At 46.0% G+C, this 19,451-nt stretch overlaps 2 protein-coding genes across 3 annotated transcripts; both read left to right on the top strand.

Moving 5' to 3' along the window:
• The first annotated feature begins 343 nt into the window (after positions 1-343).
• Tmem129 (transmembrane protein 129, E3 ubiquitin ligase) lies at positions 344-5,322 on the top strand. 2 transcript variants are annotated; one of them, XM_027387207.2, is made up of 4 exons: positions 344-577; positions 2,758-3,232; positions 3,652-3,811; positions 3,911-5,322. In XM_027387207.2, exons 1-4 carry the CDS (start codon positions 373-375, stop codon positions 4,157-4,159), a joined length of 1,089 nt encoding a protein of 362 aa, XP_027243008.1. In that variant the 5' UTR covers positions 344-372; the 3' UTR covers positions 4,160-5,322. The 2 variants fall into 2 exon arrangements, with proteins under 2 accessions (XP_027243008.1, XP_027243009.1); XM_027387208.2 differs by lacking the exon at positions 344-577 and adding an exon at positions 650-670.
• A 969-nt stretch (positions 5,323-6,291) lies between these two features.
• Positions 6,292-18,325, top strand: Slbp (stem-loop binding protein). The gene is made up of 8 exons (XM_027387209.2): positions 6,292-6,459; positions 6,575-6,691; positions 9,585-9,689; positions 13,127-13,186; positions 13,326-13,463; positions 14,995-15,144; positions 16,247-16,328; positions 17,976-18,325. The coding sequence occupies exons 1-8, from the start codon at positions 6,401-6,403 to the stop codon at positions 18,090-18,092; spliced, it is 828 nt and encodes a 275-aa protein (XP_027243010.1). The 5' UTR covers positions 6,292-6,400; the 3' UTR covers positions 18,093-18,325.
• Positions 18,326-19,451: the final 1,126 nt, after the last annotated feature.

Here is a 19,451-nt window from a genome sequence, read left to right as displayed (position 1 = left end):
TCTCAGCTGTTATATGGAACCCGAGCTGCTTGTAATGGAAAGGCTGTACCCATGAGGGGACCTCTGGGTGGCTCACAACTTGTGGGTCGGCGCGAGGTTCCGAGACTCCTCCCAGAGTGCCCCAGGCGGCCTCACGAGACTCTGTCTCCCAGAGTTCTCTTTGGGTCACCTGATGGTGAATGGTTTCCCACAGTGCCCTGCGGGCAGCAGAAGGCGGTACTCCCTCTCCTAGAATGCTTTGCGGGTCCCTAGACCGGAGTTACTCAGTCTCCCAGAGTGCTTCGCGGGCGGTTTTGCGGTGTCTGCGACAACCTACCAACTGTCCAGGACTGAACGCCCCCGTGTCTTCCCGGCGCGGTGAGCCTCGTCGCGATGGACAGCCCTGAGGTGACCTTTACGCTGGCCTACTTGGTGTTCGCAATGTGCTTCGTGTTCACGCCCAACGAGTTTTACTCGGCCGGTCTCACCGTGCAGAACCTGCTGTCAGGCTGGCTGGGCAGCGAGGACGCCGCTTTCGTGCCCTACCACCTTCGTCGCACTTCCGCCACGCTCCTAAGCCATTCACTGCTGCCGTTGGGTGAGTTCCTGTGCGCGGGCCGATGGTGAGCGCTGAACAGGGCGCTTGGAGACTCCAAGAGTGAGGAGGCTCCCCATACAGGCGCAGAAGCCGGTCGGTGCAGATGCAAGCGAGCGGGGTCCCTGTGGTACAGTCTGTAAGCTGAGCGCTCTAGGGCACCCAATGCTTTCCCCAGTTGGGAGGCAGTGGCCCAGACGCTGACCTTTGAGTGATGCTCGGGCGGGGCCGGACTCCAGTCTGACATCACTGTGGCTAGAGTGCAGAATCGTTCAGCCTTGTTTGCGATGTTGGGCGATTTATAGGAAGGGCTCCTGTTAGCTTGACTCATTACAACGGGAGTCGGAGGGCTACCCGGGAAAGGGGTGTGGAAACAGCAGTCAGAGATGAAGACGTTCAAGGTTGGGTACGTTGATACAGTCTTCTTTGCCAGGCTAGATTTGTGGTGCTGTCCAAGGGAGAGTGGTATGTGGTGCCCCATGTGCTAGTGGAACCTCTGAAAGGTTCATCTGTCAGCGGTTTGGAGGATGCACTGGGGAACTGCTGGGATAGAGCAGTGATTGGAGCCTAGGGACCAGATAAAGGAGACCTCTGGAAGACACAGAGACACGGAAAGCCAGCTCTGGGAGAACAGACGTCTGATAGCCTGCCATATTTGTAGCTCAGGGATGATTGGGGTGAGGATGCAGCCGCCTAAGATCCAGGGAGGTGGAGGCAGGTGTGGTTATAGAAGCACTCAGGCAGCTGGGTGTTGGTGGCACACCTTTAATGCCAACACTCAGGAGGCAGAGGCAGGTGGATCTCTGTGAGTTCGAGGCCAGCCTGGTCTATAGAGTGAGTGCCAGGACAGGTTCCAAAGCTACAAAGAGAAACCCTGTCTCGAAAAACAAACAAAAAAGGAAGAAAGGAAGAAAGAAAGAAAGAAAGAAAGAAAGAAAGAAAGAAGGAAGGAAGCACTCAGGCCTGTTTTGATAGGAAGGTGGGTTGAGGAGACTCCATTGGAGAACTGGAGATGGAGCTGGCATGGCTATGTAGTTTTTTGGCTCGAGAACCTAGTGCCCTATAAGGCAGATTAAGAAGATGGGGCTCGAGCAGGGCAGTGGTAGCTCACGCCTTTAATCCCAGCACTCGGGAGGCAGAGGCAGGTGGATCTCTGAGAATTCGAGACCAGCCTGGTCTACAAGACCTAGTTCCTGGACAGTCTCCAAAGCCACAGAGAAACCCTGTCTCGGGAAAGAAACAAAACAAAAACACCCAAAAAAAGAAGATGGGGCTCTGAGGCAGGACTCCTGGACAAAGGCTGGTTTTTGGATGCCCCCTAGCTATGCTCATTTCATAGGCTCTCCCATGCCTGAACAAGGAACCCAAAGTTAGTAAGTACAAGTCACTCATAGAGGTTATATGGAGACCAGTCAGGCCATAACCATAACAAGTTATTTTGACATGTAATGAGTTGGCTAAAAAGTAAACATTTACTATTGGTTTTTGCAGATCGGAGACTGTCTAAACAGTACTTTACCATCTACTTTATAATTCATTTTGAGAGTTTTTTCATGTTGGGCCAACAGGGCCCTAAAACTGGTTCTTTTGTTCTTATAACATGCCCTATCATTGAGGGCTTCCTTACTTTCTTATCCAGTGTCCTGGCTCTGAGATGGCTATGTTGGATCTGCCTCCTCAGAGGAGGCAAAATTGAGAGACCAGGATGTATCCCAGTGAACTGCCTCAGGTAGACCAGTGGTCAGTTCTATGCAGTCACTGTGTTTCCTTTTGTTTTGTTTATTTTGGGGGGGGCATGTTTTCCAGACAGGGTTTGCCTCTGCCTCCCTAGTGCTAGGACTAAAGGCATGTGCCACCACCACCCAGAAACTTTTGGGTTTTTTCCCCTACTTGGCCATTTCTATGAAATTATAGTAGTAAATTGAAACCATTTTCCTGTAGTATGTGCTACCACTGCTGTGACTAAGGGCTGAGGCAGGCCTGCTGTGGAGGTGCAAGAGTAAGGGCAGTGTGTTCTGGGAGCTAACCATGCCCTAGGTGCCAGGGCAAGGCTCAGGGTTAGCAGTAAAAAGGAAGTAGCTCCTCTCTTCCCCCAAGCACAGGTGATCTTCAAATGGGCCACCATGGGAGGAAGATAACACCCAGCAGCCTGGACTTGTCCTGAGATGTCTTTTCTTCTGCAGGCTACTACATGGGCATGTGCTTTGCAGCTTCAGAAAAGCAGCTCTACTCCCCTGGTCATGCCTCACAGGCCTGGCAGCTGTTCCTTCTCCTGGCTGTGACCCTTCCCCTTGTCTCCTCTACCCTGATCTACTACTGGTCCTGGAACAAATGGACCCGACACCCACTGGCCCAAACCCTGGCCCTCTATGCCCTTCCACAGTCAGGTTGGCAAGCAGTTGCCTCTTCCATCAATACGGAGTTCCGGCGGATTGACAAGTTTGCTACTGGGGCACCTGGTGCTAGAGTGATTGTGACAGACACATGGGTAATGAAAGTGACAACATACCGTGTGCATGTGGCTCAGCAACAGGATGTTCACTTGACTGTGACAGAGTCTCGGCAGCACGATCTCTCACCAGACTCAAATCTACCTGTGCAGCTTCTTACCATACGTGTGGCGAGCACTAACCCTGCTATGCAGCCCTTTGATATTCGGTAAGTGTGTGGTGGTTTTGGAGGGCACTTCATACACCTCTTAGGAGATGCTGAGGGTGGGGGAGGACTGGGTACTTCTGGGGCCTATCTGACATTAGTCAATTGACTACTTTAGTGTTGTTTTCCTTCAGAGTCCCTCTTGCCTTCTGCTTTCTTTTTGTTGCTCCTTCTGTTCTATCATTGAACAACTTCTTGAGGTAGCCTAGGAATGAAGATTGGTGGTACCTCAGCTCCAGGCTCTTCCTATCCTCTCTATTGGGAATGAGTGACCACTGAGTCTGTATACTCTGCCTTTAGGACCATCTTTAGTGACTGCTTTACCTGTTTTCCCTGGCCTTGCCTGCTTTTGGTTCTGGGTGGCTTTAGGTTGTGGACTCAAGGGCAGATTGGCTCAGCTCATCAAGCCATGCCTCTTCCAGGCTGAACTCAGCGGAATATGGCGAACTATGTGAGAAGCTCCACGCCCCAATCCGAAGTGCAGCCAATGTGGTTATTCGCCAGAGCCTGGGTGACCTCTTCCTAGAAACATTTGCCTCCCTAGTGGAGGTCAACCCAGCCTATTCAGTGCCCAGCAACCAGGTGGGGGCTGGCCCAAGTGTGGGGGGTACCCCTCCTTCCTCCCAGGACCACCTTGTAGGCCTTTTTGTGACCCCTTTTGTTCCAACTACCTCTCTGTAGGAGCTTGAGGCCTGTACAGGCTGCATGCAGACACAGGCCAGTGTGAAGCTGGTGAAGACCTGCCAGGAGCCAGCGGTGGGCGAATGCCAGCAGTGTTATTGCCGTCCCATGTGGTGTCTCACTTGCATGGGCAAGTGGTTTGCCAGCCGTCAGGATCCCCAGCGCCCTGACACTTGGCTGGCTAGCCGTGTGCCCTGTCCCACTTGCCGTGCCCGCTTCTGTATCTTGGATGTATGTTGTGTACGCTGAGCATCGCAACATAGTCTTTGTCTCCACTAGCCACTGATGAGGGGTGGCTAAAGCTCCTTGACCTTGACAAAAGGTTCTACTCAAAACATACACTTATCTGCAGCCAGTCTCTGTCTTGAGTCTGGTTGATTGAGGATTTTGATTTAGAAGAAATTCTCATGGAAATACCCTACCTGTACCTTCAGCATCCTCTCTTCCTAGTTACCTCCAGGTGGGGCTGATAATTTACATAGAATGTTCCAAAGCCCCAAGATGTTGGAGTTTGGCCCAAGAGCTTTCATTTGGCCAGTTTGCCTTAATTCTATTACAGATCATATGTGCCCCTCAGAACATTGACAGTTACAAGCCAGACCTATATGTCCAAGGCAGGGTCTGTGGTGTTGGGTGGAGGCTGACACTTCAGAGGGTCACTGGGGTGCCACTCTAGTGTGAAGTCCTTTTTCTAGGGTATCCTGCTGGCTACAGCCAGCTAAGGGATCACTTCTAGGTACGGAGGCAGGGGCAGCAACCTAGGACCAGGCTAGAGTGCTCTCCCAAGTTACACATGAGGGTTGCTTAAGCTTTAGAGGGCCCACAGTGCTTTTGGCGTCTTCTCTTGCTTCGTTAGTCCAGGGGAGACCAAGATCTCACACTCCCGGCCCTAGGGAGGGCTTTTAGGGAGCTAAGGACCAGAGAACTACAGCACTATCCAGAAAGAAATCTGCCAGGGCTGCAGTACAGGCTTAGCTAGGGCTCTTGTGGGTTCCTTGGATCAGGAAGGGTACTTCAGTGGTTAAGGTTCTGTTGGGCATACTATTCATTTATATATGGTACAGATGGGAGGGGGAAGAGGTTGCCATCTCTGATACAAGTAGCTGCTGGAGGGAGGACCTCTCCAACTTGTGGCCCTGAAGCACCTACATTTAGCCGTTTCAAGCAGTAGTGACAGACCAAGCCAGCCCCTTACCCAGCCAATACCTAACCCCAGGGATTTGCTAGCAGAGCAAGCCCAGTTCTGCCTGTCCTTGAAGTACGGCCAGGAGTCAGCCAGTTTCAAGGGTTGCCTAGCAGAGGCCAAATGGTTTGTGGTTATTTTTTTAACCACAGAGGAGTTAATTTTATAAAGAGAAATGTAAATGTTACAAAATGACACAGTATTTAATAAAGTGTTACTTTCCAAGTGATGTACTTTATTTTGTTTACCTGGTAGTAAAAACCAAACTTTTTCAACACTTGGGGTAGTGGCTGGGGGATGTTGTGAGATGAGTATGGCGGTAGACCAGAAAGCCCTATTAGAAGTTACTGTCAGAAAGCCAGGCAGTGGTGGCCCAGGCCTTTAGTCCCAGCACTTAGGAGGCAGAGGCATGCGGCTAGCCTGGTCTACAAAGCTACACAGAGAAACCCTGTCTCGAAAAAAAAAGTAGTGTCCGTGTTTAGGGTTTTCGGATGATTGGTCACGGCGTCCTTCGATGGGCTCTATATAGTTACTAAGAGCTCCTGCTCCAATCGCGCTGCTTTGGGCCCGATCCACCTTTAAGGTAGTGTCATGGTTGCCCATACCAACTGCGACCACGACAGATGGGGTCTGCAGAGGTCTGGCCCTTGTGCTAGGGACTCAAGCAGAGAGGATATCACCAGAAACCGGGCAGACAGCCTTGGAGGGAGAAAAGAGGCCACACTAAGTGTGCTGGCTACTAAGGAATCTCTCATACGGGTTTAAACTATAGGCTGGCGCTCCCGGAGTATTGTGGAGGCGGGTAGGGACTGTCCCTTCCGTGTTCCTGCCCGCAACAGCGGCGCGGCCACGCCTACCTACTTTGAGTGGCAGTGGCGCGCACTGCCCAATCTCCCGCCAATACTCCTCGGGCCCGCGAAGACGCAACCAATCAGAGACCAGGCAGCCACAGCGCCAGCCTCCTGTAAGGCCGTCGGGGGCCGCCAGTTCCTTTTCGCTTTAGTCGGGCTGTCGCATTTCCCTTGGCCTTTTGGGCGGCTGCATCAGGCGTTGTAGTTTGGGGACTGCCTGCAGTTCCGAGGCTTAGGTCCAAAGTGGGGCCGCCAGCGGGGCGCGCAGAGTCGAGAAGGGCTCCCCTACAGGTGAAGGACCGATGGTTTCGTCCGATCCCGCGCGCGCGCGGGAGTTGCTGAGGGGCGGGGCCGCTGCGCATTTAAGGGCGGTTGGTCTAGGCGAGCTCAGACCTCGTCAGCCCTCTCTCCAGGTGAGGTTACTGCTGCTGCACCGTTCTCCAACCCTCTGCCGCCATGGCCTGCAGACCTAGAAGCCCACCCCGGTATGGGAGCCGCCACGACGCCGGTGAAAAGTAAGTGGGTCGTGCAGTCTATAAGTCTTCCGTATCTAGTTGTTTGTGAGGTAGGGGTCTCAGAACCGCCCGTGCTTGTAGGGCCCCGCCCACTGACCGCTGTCTGTGTCCGCAGCCCGCGGTCCCCTGCGAGATGGAGCCTCGGACGGAAGCGCAGAGCGGACGGAAGGGACCGGAAGCCCGAGGACTCCGAGGAAAGCGAGCGCCAGATTGCAGACCGTCGACCTGAAAGGTGGGCGCTGGCCGAATGGAAACGGGTTGGTCACTTGGTGGGTCTGGAGGAGGGCCAAGGGACCCTCATCCCATCGCTTTTTAGGATGGAATAAATTAGGTGACTCTGGCTTCCCTTTATTTTTGCTCAGTCTTAGAGGCATCTTACCAGCGACTGACAGGTGGCAGCAAAACTGGTTTTATCCGGAGTGGGGGAGCCTTTACATTCTTCACGCATAATGTCAGGGACTACTGCTTTGAACACCTTGCTAAAATGTTTTGACACCCCCTCCCTTGCCGTGTGTGTGTGTATGTGTGAGGGGGGGAGGGAGGGAGAGAGAGAGAAATAGAATTATGCTTAAGTACCTGAGTGAAATACAGATGCACACCAAAGTTGAATTCTCAGGCCACTCAAACTTCGTGATGTGCCTAGGTTCCTTCCATCTGGTCAGCTTTTGCCACAGTGTTTAGTTTTTTTTGTTTTTAAGGTGAGGCACCATGCTGGAGTCAATGAGGTCTTTTGGTAGCCTCATGGAGGTTATGCCAGCAAGTAAAATAGTAATTCAGAGAGACCAGTAGTATCTAAAAGAGTAAGCTGGTGATGTGGGCTGCACAGGGGACCTTTTGTGTAGTGAATGATGAGGAAAGTGATCTAAATATTTTGACCATGCCTTTCTATGGGGATATGTGGTCTGTTAGGTAACTAGAAAAGAAGATAAGGACAGGGCTGCCAAGCCCAGTGAAGGGACATGGTGATTTAACTCAGGGAACGCAGTGTGGAATTCAGACTTTTGCTGATGGAAGATAGAAAAGTCAGACTGATTTCAATTCTTTGATCATCTCCCCATGGTAGCTGTAACAGTGGGTGGACAGACCTGTCTTGGGAGGGAGGCTGGTCAAGTGCAAATATGATTTACCAGCACTTATTTGAAGGCTTTCAACTAGTTATTGGAGTATAGGGGAGGCTAAAAGACAGCCCTACGGGAGGTGATATTGTATCAATAATCCCAGTAATGCTCAGGAGTTAAAAACGAGAGTATCAGAAGTTGAAGGTCTTTCTTTGCTACCTAGTGAGTTTGAGAGTAGCCTGGGCTATCTTGTCTCAATGAAAACAAAACCAACCAAACAGAAAACCTCATTGAGATGAAGATTTGAACTCCGTCATGGTCTCAGTTATCTGAAGAGAAAGTGTTAGGTTTTTTTTTTTTTTAAGACAGGGGTGTCATGGAACTTACTAGGTAGACCAGACTGACCTTGAACTCAGAGATCCACCTGCCTCTTAAGTGTTGGGATTAAAGGCATGTGCTACTACTATACCAGGCTAGGTTTATTTTTAAGAGATTTGTTTATTCACATCTGTCTTAGTGAATTTCAGAAAAAGGAATCTGATCCCATTACAGATTTTTGTGAGCCACCTTGTAGTTGCTGGGAATTGAACTCAGGATCTCTGGAAGAACAGTTAAGAGCTCTTTTTGTGTGTGGTTTGTTTGTTTGGATGTCCTGGAACTCACTCGGTAGAGCAGGCTGGCCTTGGCCTTGAACTCACAAGAGATCCACCTGCCTCTGCCTTCCAAGTGCTGGGATTAAACGAGTGAGCTACCCCGCCCCCAGCATGGTGTCACATGCCTTAATTCCAGCACTTGAGAGGCAGAAGGCTCTCTTGCATTCAAGGCCAGCCTGGTCTATATAGTGAGATTCTATCTCAAAAACAAAAAAATTTAGATTCACAAGATTCGTATATTACCTTTTCCATGTTATTGTGCCTATTAAATGTTGTAAGTCGGGCTGGAGAGATGGCTCAGAAGCTAAGAGCACTCACTGTTCTTCCAGAGATCATGAGTTCAATTCCCAGCAACCACATGGTGGCTCCCAGCCATCTGTAATGAGATCTATTGCCCTCTTCTGGTGTGCAGATACACATGGAAGCAGAATGTTGTATACATAATAAATAAATAAGAAGAAAAAGATTTATTTACTTATTATGTATGCAGTGTTCTGTCTGCATGTGTCCCTGCAGGCCCAGCATCTCTCCAGCCCAAGTAAATAAATCTTTTTTTTTTTTTAAATGTAAGTCTTGTGCATCTGAAAGGTAAGCCTCATCTGTCTGACTTATCATTGTGGGTTTGTCAGTGTTTAGCACAATAAATTTTGTTATTTGGAGCCTTTAAAGTCCTATAATATGGGCTGGATCAATGGCTAAGAGGTTAAGAGCACAAGCTGTTCTTCCAGAGATCCTGCCTGAGTTCAATTACCAGCAAGCATATGGTGGCTCACAACCATCTGTAATGAGATCTGCTGCCCTCTTCTGGCATGTAGGCATTCATGCAGGCAGAACACTGTATACACATAAGTAACTTTTTAAAAAATCCTATAATACCTTGTTTTACACCTAGCACATTGAGGCCAGGTATAGTGGCTAACACCTGTATTGTCAACACTTATGAGGTAGCTGAGAGAGGAGAGTTTTCAAGCCTATGTGAATGAGACTCTGAAAAAACAAAGCCACCGGGCATTGGTGGCGCATGCCTTTAATCCCAACACTGGGGAGGCAGACTCAGGTGTATCTCTTGAGTTCAAAGCCAGCCTGGTCTACAGAGTGAGTTCCAGGAGAGGCTCTAAAACAATACAGAGAAACCCTGTCTCGAAATACCAAAAAAGAAAAGAAAACATAAAGCCAAGTTCTTCCATAGTGGGTACTCTTCATGGTACTGACAATATTTTTTACAAACTCCACCCCCCACTTAGTAGACTTCCCATAGTCTAGCACTGACTCATTGGTAGTTGCCTAATGATGTCCGGAAGACTTTGAAAGATTGCCTAACTCACCCATTTCTTTGGCATTCTGCCAAAGCAGTGCTTTATTCTTTGCTCAAAAAACTCAGTGCTCATTTAAATGCATTTTCCCTTTGTTGTAGCTTTACGACTCCTGAAGGCCCTAAGCCCCGTTCTAGATGTTCTGACTGGGCAAGTGCAGTTGAAGAAGATGAAATGAGGACCAGAGTTAACAAAGAGATTGCAAGGTACACACTTTGTAATATTTTGTGTGTAGTTTTTTTTGTTTGTTTGTTTTGTTTTTTTTTTTTCAATCACTATGTTCATAGAATGTCTTAGAATCATGGTTCTTAAAAATGTGTTCTTAGGGATTGAGCTTGTTGCTCAGTGGTAATGAATTTACCTAGCATGATGAATCCCTGAGTTTATTGATCCCTGTACCACCAAAAAGGGAAAATCTAGTCCTTAGGCTAGCATTAGCATCTCTTGGGAACTTGTTAGAAATACACATTTGCAGGCTCCTTGACCTACTAATGGTCAGGGCCCAGGTATTTTGTAAAGCTCTTTTAAATGTGGAAATAGGTGAGGTGATGAGGGCTTTCTTTTCATGTTGATATGGGGGTATGTGTGTGAGAGATTGCAAGTGCATGCACACATGCAGATGTTTGTTCAGATCAGAGGTTGCCATTGGGTGTCTCCCTCAAATTGCTCTCTGACAGAGCTAGTCTCTTACTGAACTCAGAACTTGCTAATTTGGTTATTCTACCTTGCCAGCTTATCCTGGGGATCCCATGTGTCTGCCTCTGAAGTACTGGAATTACAGGTGGACCACCACACCCATTCAGGATTTTATGTGGGTGGTACAGATCCAAATCTGGTTCTCACGTTTGTGTGAAAAAATTCCTTCTCCATGGGTTTACCTCCACAACTCTAGAAGGTTTTTTTGGTAGTGCTGGAGCTTGAATCCAGGGTCTTAAGTATGCTCTCTGACAAGAGTACTGACTTTACTTGGTTGGCATAAAGAAACCGGTTCACAATTGGTGGTGTTGGTGGTGGTGGTGGTGCATGCCTACAGGCCTAGTCTACAGAGTGAGTTCCAGGACAGCCAGGACAACACAGAAACCCTATCTAGAAAAACAAAAGAAACCAATCTACATTGTTATTCATAGCAGCCTAAGGAGCTGCCTTATCTTTTAGGTACATTGACTCAGGTAAAATGAGATCCTTGGCTTTGCCAGGGAAAATTCAGGATGAGCCAGTATGAAGCAAAATTGGAGGTTTTCAAAAGACATTTCTAATGTAGATTTTAAGCACAGGGCTACTAGAAAGAGATACTGGGGAAGAAAGTAAAATACTCCAGAGTTGGGATATGGGCTTTTTGTTTTTTGGGTTTTTTTTTGTTTTTGGGTTTTTTTTTGTTTTTTAAGATTTTACTTATTTATTGTGTATACAAAATTCTGCTTCCAGGTATATCTGCACACCAGAAGAGGGCACCAGATCTCATAACAGATGATTGTGAGCCACCATGTGGTTGCTGGGTATTGAACTCTGGACCTCTGGAAGAGCAGTTAGTGCTCTGAGCCATCTCTCCAGCCCACCCCACCCCCCTTTTTTGGGGGGGAGGGTTTCGAGACAGGGTTTCCCTGTGTAGTTTTGGAGCCTATCCTGGTACTTGCTCTGGAGACCAGGCTGGCCTCGAACTCACAGAGATCGCCTGCCTCTGCCTCCCGGCTGCTGGGACTAAAGGCGTGCGCCACCAACAACCGTTTTTGTTTTTGTTTTTTTTGGGGGGGGGGATATGGCCTTTTTAAAGGAGTCATATTTTGTTGTCTCTATGGTAGTTATATATATATAGAGTTTTGGTGACCTAGAATTATTTTCAAAGGATTGTTAAAGAATTTAAAAGATCATGGGGTAGTAGTTCCTGAAGTGTACTTGGCAGACTTTCAGTTGATAGTGTAAATAAAAATCAGGGGGTAGGGAGATGGATGGAGTGTTTGTTTGCACAAGAATGAAGCCTGGAGTTGGACTCTCTAGCACCTATGTAAAAGCTGGGTAGGCACAGTAGTTTGCCTATAATCCCAGAGCACTTGTGAAGCAGAAATGGAATGCCCAGTGGCAAGCTGGCTAGACTAACCAGATTGAGGCCAGGATCTTTAGCCTAAGGTGTGGCTATTGTCTTGTCTTTAAAATAGGATACTTGGTTTAGGGTGTGGCTGCTTGTTTTGGTATTGAGAAGGTAATTACGAATGCTTGTTCTTTATATCTTGGCAAGGAAGTCTCTTTTGATTGGGGTATACAAAGTTTGTAATAAACTTGGGACTTTTTTTCCCCCAATACTCACTGGTGTTCCCTCCTGACTCTTATCTCCTGTGTCTCTGTCTTTAGTATCTATTTTTTGATTTGTCGATTCTTACTTAACTCATGCTCCCTCCTCTCGGGCACAAACATGGGCTACGACATAGACCTGTGCTAAAACAAAGTTGAAAGTTTTTATGGCCTCTATGAGCATACACATACATGAGTACTCACTTAAACACAGGAAAGAAAAGGCAAATTTTTGAAGCTTGGAGAGGGGGCAGGATTAAAATTTACTTGGAACATGAATTGCAAGGGAATAGACTCAAGGGAAATAATGCTGGGCCAGTGAGGTGGTTAAGTAGGTAAAATATGTGTCTAAGCCTGATGACCTGAGTTTGGCTCTCACAAGCTGTCCTATAACCTCCACACATGTGCTGTGGTATGCAGGCACAAACACATACAGTCTTTTTTTTTTTTATTTATTATGTATGCAACATTCTGCTTCCATGTATATCTGCACACCAGAAGAGGGCACCAGATCTCATAACGGATGGTTGTGAGCCACCATGTGGTTGCTGGGAATTGAACTCAGGACCCCTGGAAGAGCAGTCGGTGCTCTTAACCTCTGAGCCATCTCTCCAGCCCCCACATAGTCTTTTTTTTATTAATTTTATTATTAATTATTATTAATTAAAATTTTAGACAGGGCTAAAATGATGGCTCAGTGGTTAAGAGTACTTACTGTTCTTGCAGAGGACATAGGTTTAGTTTCTAACACCCACATGGAGGCTCACAGCTGTTTGTAGCTCATAAATCTTTTTGAGTATGGATGTTTTGTCGTGTGTGTGTCTGTGTCTGTCTGTCTTATGTATGTGCCTGGTGTCCATAGAAGCTAGGGAAAGGGTATCAGATCTCCCTTGTGCCACCATGTGGATGCTTAGTATAGAACCTGGGTCCTCTGGAAGAGCAGTCAAGTGATCTAACTGCTGAGCCCAAAACAACATGTTTTTAGAAATTAAAATTAAAGTTCATCTCCTGTTCTAACCCAACCCTCTATAAAGTTTTTAGTCAGGGGCTAATATAGTAAGTCCAGGCTAACCTGACTCAACATTCTCCCATTCCCAAATTATGCTACTCAGGAAAAAGGCTTTGTTCTTGCTTTAGAAGTACTTTGGGGGCGGGGATTTCGAGACAGGGTTTCTCTGTGGCTTTGGAGGCTGTCCTGGAACTAGCTCTTGTAGACCAGGTTGGTCTCGAACTCACAGAGATCCACCTGCCTCTGCCTCCCGAGTGCTGGGATTAAAGGCCTTTGCCACCAGTGCCCGGCTAAAAGTACTATTTTTTGTTTTATGTTTTTGAAAACAGTATTTTATTTTGTTCTCAGATACAAGAGAAAGCTTCTCATAAATGACTTTGGAAGAGAGAGAAAATCATCATCAGGAAGGTACGTGCTGAAACATCTAATTTGTTATAGATTGTTTTTTTGTAGGATTCATATCATTTGAGCGAGGCAGGGGCGGGGGGGACTGTTACAGTGATCTTAAAATCCAAGGTTTGTTTAGTTACTCTTTGATTCTTTTTAGTTCTGATTCAAAGGAGTCTATGTCCTCAGTGCCAGCTGATGTGGAGACAGATGAAAGTGTCTTGATGAGAAGACAGAAGCAGATCAACTATGGGAAGAACACTATTGCCTATGATCGATATATTAAAGAGGTCCCCAGGTAGTGTTATCACATAGGCCTGTCTTATCCTGCCCAACAGCCTTGTACCTGTTAAGGAGTTGCTCATTAGACATACCTTCTAGCTGGGCGTTGGTGGTGCACGCCTTTAATCCCAGCACTCGGGAGGCAGAGGCAGGTGGATCTCTGAGTTCGAGACCAGCCTGGTCTACAAGAGCTAGTTCCAGGACAGCCTCCAAAGCCACAAGGAAACCCTGTCTACAAAACAAAACAAAACAAAACAGACATAATACTTCTAGGAAGTATTTATTAGCAGCTCATAAGAACTTAAGTACTTGGTGGGGGATGGGGAGGAAGAGGGAGAAGGGATTGACATGTGAAGCAAGCTTGTTCCTAATTTGAACTAATAAAAAATTACAAAAAAAAAAAAAGAACTTAAGTACAAGAATAGATTGTCATTTGAAAGGCTGGGAACATGAAGATTAACAAGTAATCATTTTCATATCTTTGACTATTAGATAGCATTTTATCCTCGGGACTTACAAAGTCCGTGGTTTTATACAAGTAGTAGTTATTAAAATAGACAATAGAAAAATAAAAGTCAAGTTAAAGAATGTGTAAGTAATTGGAGGGCTTGATGTGGTGTTTTTTTAAATGTGTGTGAGGTCAGATAGTGCTGGCTCATGCTTTTAATCCCAGTACTTGGGGGGTGGGGGGAGCAGAACAGGCAGATCTCTTTGAGTTGCAGGCCAGCCAGGGCTACACAGAGAAATCCTATCTGGGGAAGGAAAAAGAAAAGATGTGTGTGAATGTTTTATCTGCGTGTATACCATGTGCATACCTGGTCCCTGCAGAAGCCAGATGAGGTTGTCAGATCCCCTGGAACTATAGTTTGATGGTTTTGAGCCACCATGTGGGTACTGAGAGGGTGTTCTGCTAGAGTAACAAGTGCTCTTAACCACTGAGCCATCTCTTTCAGTCCCTAATTTTATTTATTTATTTATTTATTTTTGGTTTTTCGAGACAGGGTTTCTCTGTGTAGCTTTGGAGCCTATACTGGCACTTGCTCTGGAAACCAGGCTGGCCTCGAACTCAGAGATCCACCTGCCTCTGCCTCCCGAGTGCTGGGATTAAAGGTTACACCGCCACTGCCTGGCAAAACATGCTTTTTCTAAAGTGTGAACTCCAGAGGAATAGTAAGATGTGATGAAAGGGTCTTTCTCAGTGGCCTCATTTACCATTCTTTTGTCCCAGCCTCCCAAGTGCTGGAATACAGGTTCATGCCTGGCTGAGATACTGCTTTTAATGCATTTCTTTGCTCATCTTATAGAAGCTCAGTTACGACTGGGTGTTGTGGTACATGCCTTTAATCACAGCATTCAGGATGCAGAGACAGGAGGATCTCTGAGTTTGAGACCACTCTGGTCTACATAGTGAGTGCCAGGCCTACAAAGAGAGACCCTGTCTCTAAAACATTAGGAATCTTAGTTATTAAATGTTAACCTCATATGCTTAGTCTTGTCCACTGTGCAGGTGTGAATGCCTTGTACTGAAGTTATCTTATCTTTTACAGACACCTGCGACAACCTGGAATCCATCCCAGGACTCCCAACAAATTTAAGAAGTATAGTCGTCGGTCATGGGATCAACAGATCAAACTCTGGAAGGTGGCTCTGCATTTTTGGGATCCTCCTGCTGAAGAAGGATGTGATTTACAAGAAATGTATGTCTTTGTTGCTTTCTTTTTCTCTGTCACAGTGGCAGATTATCCTGGAAATTGTCAAGAAAACATACACACTAGCCTTCAGGCTCCGTTATATTGCACACGGTTGTGGATGCCAAGGAAGAGCTCACTCCTTGTGCTGTGTTTAGTCTTTTGGAGCTAGAAAACAGTCTAGGATAGATGTCGGTGTATGTGCAGGTCAGAGGACAGCCTTGGGTGTCAGTCCTTTCTACCTTGTTTGAGACAGGGTCTCATGTTTATGTTTGTCATTGTGTGGGCCAGGTGTCCTATGAACTTTATTTGATGTGGGACTCCATAATTAGGACTTTATGCCATATAGACAGTTCCCACTGAGCCATCTCCCCAACCCTATTTGAGGGGTTTTGATGTGGATATTTGAGATAGTGTCTCTCTGTACTCCTGTCTGTCCTAGAGTTTGAGGTTAGACCAGGTAGGCCTTGAACTTAGAGGTTCTCCTGAGTGCTGGGATTAAAGGTCTGTGCCACCATGGCCTGCCCCCTATTTGATTCTGAAAGGTTCTTGGGTAGTCTAGGGTCCCCATGCATGGTGGGCAAGCACTCTACAGACTGACCTCCTTAGCTGCATTTTTGGTGTTTTGACCAGGGTCTTAATTCTGTAGCATAGGCTCAACTTGAAGTGCTGCCTCCAAAGGTATTGAGGTACTACCATACTCTGCTTAATTGCGTTCTGTTTCTCCTCACCCCAGAAGAAAATTGGTCTTGCTAGCTTTGCAAGAATGTTTACAAGGCCAGAAGTGAGTTCCAGAACAACCAGAGCTACATAGAGAAACTTTGTCTCAAAAACAAAACTAAACAGGACATTTACAAGTGTGTATGAATGACAACACAGATTATCAGATTCTGTTTTTCTGTGAGCTGGACAGGTCTTTCACTTGTAGTTGCTATCACCTTTCTATGTTGGGTTGAGTGGTCAGGTTTTGGCAAATGTGACTGAAAGCTGACCTTGGGGACAGCACACATACTGTGATGTGGGTGGTGGTTGATTTTAGTGAACAAACTTAGAATTCTCATTTTCTGATGGTAGCAGGTGACTGACATGCTTATTAAATTTTGTTTCTCAGACAACCTGTAGACCTTGGGGAAATGGAGACAGAATTCACAGAAAGCAGCTCTGAATCCCAGACGAGTTCACAGGATAACTTTGTAAGTGCTTCCTTTGGTTCTGTCCCTTTGCTTGGGTGTTTTAAGTCACTTGAGAAAACATACCACTTTACATACTGATTGTAATGTTTATGAAAAAAGGGACTTTTTTCCCCACCAAGAAACACCACATCGATCACAAATTGGGTTCTGAACATTTGACCTCAATTTGGGCTCTTAGTTCATTTTACCTTTAGTCACACCACTTTTAATGGTGAACTTTTAATGGTGTAGGGATTATCTCCTAAATGCTTGTTAAAGGAATAATTGTTCGTTTGTTTTATTTTTACTTGTGACAGGATCTCTTTTATAGCCCTGGCTGTATTGGATCTCACTATGTAGACCAGGCTGTTCTTTAGTTCACAGAGGTCCTCCTGTTGCTGTCATCTGTGTGCTGGGATTTTCTTGGCCTGGGAAATAGTTTTGAAGTTGCATATTTTAAAGCTAGTTGTGGTGCGTGCCTGTAACCTCTGCCCCTGTGAGGTGGAGGCAGGACGATCAAAGAATGAAAGCTAGCCCAGACTACATAAGATCCTATTTCAAAAACCATGGATTAGCCCGGTGGTGGTGGTGCACACCTTTAGTCCCAGCACCAGGGAGGCAGGGGCAGGCGGATCTCTTGAGTTCCAGGACAGCCAGGGCTGTAACACAGAGAAAACCTGTCTTGGCAAAAAAAAAAAAGCCCAAAACCTATGAGTTATGACTGGAGGTGGGGTGGGGGATGGAGTATTTCAATACTAGCATTTAGGAGGCAGAGGCATGTAGAGCTCTAAATTCTAGGCCAGCCTGGTCTTACAGTAAATTCCAGGCTGCAGGTTTACATAGTGAGTCCTACCCCCAATAAACTGAACTATACAGAATTGCCTTATCTCTTATTCAGTAGTTAATGACCTGGTATATTTATTCAGATCTATATGTATTTATTCAATTTACAATAAAAAGATCCCTTTATTTTTGTGGATACCTTCCGCTATTTACATATGTAAATACCTAGGATCTGAAGTGACAAAACAAGAATGACTCAAGCATAAGCTATTATAAGCTGTTTTTTGTTTTGTTTTGTTTTTGAGACAGGGTTTCTCTGTGGCTTTGGAGGCTGTCCTGGAACTAGCTCTTGTAGACCAGGCTGGTCTCAAACTCACAGAGATCCACCTGCCTCTGCCTCCTGAGTGCTGAGATTAAAGGCATGCACCACCAACGCCTGGCAAGCTGTTTATTTTTATTTGTTTGTGACAAGGAGTCTTTGTATAACAGCCTTGGCTGTCCTGGAACTTGCTCTGTAGACCAAACTAGTCTCAAACTCAAAAGAGATCTGCCCACCTCTGCTTCCCAAGTTCTGGGATTAAAGGTGTGTGCCACCACCGCCCAGTTATAAACTGTTCTTACTTGAACTATAAACAAAGGTTCATTGCCTTATCCTGGTTCCCAACTGTGTCACTCCAGGTACATTTGGGTTTATTGATTTTTTTTTTTTTTTGACACCATACAATGTGGTAGTGACAAACTGGAAGTAATATGAATGTGCATTACAGAAATGGCAAAATGATGCTGATTTGTCTTGCTGCTGAGCAAGCCCACTTGTCCTGGGGGTAACTTAAGAGGAAGCCTGTGTAATCAATTGATACAGGTGTGACTGCTTCTGTTTTCTAGGATATGTATGCTGGCACACCCACCAAAGTTAGACATGTAGACTGCCAAGTGGAGGACGAGTTTGATTTGGATGCTTGTTTAACTGAACCCTTGAAAGACTTCTCTGCCATGAGTTAAATGCCACCTTGTGGCAACTCTGGGGAATATTTGGCTCTGCCTGGCCATCTTGGAAGGCTGGCTAAGCATGAGCTGCTGTGCATTTGTATTTGTTTTTTCCTTTAAGAGTTTATTTTCTCATGATAAATTGTTTTTCTTGCCTTATTTTATGTATGGTGAGTGTTACACATGTTTTGAATTGTAAATGAAGCTAAATCTGAAGACTGAACCATATTCCCCCCCCCCCAAGTTGGACAACAAGATACTTGTGGTTTTCCATGAGAACTTGAGATTTCAGTTGCCACTTTTCAGATGGGTTGGCAGTGGATTTTAACCATGTGTTTATGGGACCAATCTAGAGTCAGCTGTCTTTACAGGTAACTGATGAAATCTCAGTCAGGCAGCTCCAGTGACTTTGTAAAAACTTATTTTCTGGTCTTTATCAATGTGAATGTAGTTTTCTCTCATACAGAGCTCTGAACAAAAATGTTAGGCTGTTATATAATGGGCTTTATGTAAGTTATGTAGTGTTAATTTGGAGCTTGGAATAGCACTAGTGTGAGGTAGTATCTTAGTGTGTGCTCTGAGAATTGAGGCAGAAGAGAGGGATTTAGAAAGTTTTCTTTTTTAATGATCAGTTAATTTACCATGTAATATTGCTGTAAATGATAATGTGTACAGATATTCTGTTCATGTATTCAATTGTAAACTTGTCAATATTTGCATTTCTATTGCTTTTGTATGGAATGATTGCAAAAATAAAGATGTTTTAACTGATTTGTAACATTGCCGTATACTGTGTGTTGGGAGGGTCAGGGCAAGCTTTTCTTTTGCACCTGAAACATTTGCATGACATATGGTAATGTCATCTCCCTTTGAGAGAACCATGCCGAGATCTGGTGGGAGTGGCCATGTACAGGCAATACTGACAGGTTAAGTCCCCACCAATCCCCCATAAACACCCCCCTCTCCCGGGATTCTCTGTGGCTTTTTTGGAGGCTGTCCTGGAACTAACTCTTGTAGGCCAGACTGGTCCCGAACTCACAGAGAGTTGCCTGCCTCTGCCTCCCAAGTGCTGGGATTAAAGGCATGCATTCGCCCCATCCCATTTGTAAAGGGGACTTTGATAGGTATGATCCTCTGGCATGGAACCTAGTTACATGTCAGTATAGATCCCCACCATTCTCATGTGCCTAAGCACAATGAAACCCAAGAAGCCAGCATGCTATCTGACCTATGTTCTTACTCATCTACACTTGGGGTGTTAGGACTGTCTTAGGGTTTCAGTAGCTGTGAAGAGTCACCATGACCATGGCAACTCTTATAAAGGAAACCATTTCATTGGGGGTGGCTTACAGTTTCAGAAATTTAGTCCATAAT

The sequence above is a fragment of the Cricetulus griseus genome, assembly GCF_003668045.3.
Source record: "Cricetulus griseus strain 17A/GY chromosome 1 unlocalized genomic scaffold, alternate assembly CriGri-PICRH-1.0 chr1_1, whole genome shotgun sequence".
Taxonomy (NCBI): domain Eukaryota; kingdom Metazoa; phylum Chordata; class Mammalia; order Rodentia; family Cricetidae; genus Cricetulus; species Cricetulus griseus.
Note: the sequence above shows the minus strand (reverse complement) of the source record. Positions and strands in the feature narration are given on the sequence as shown.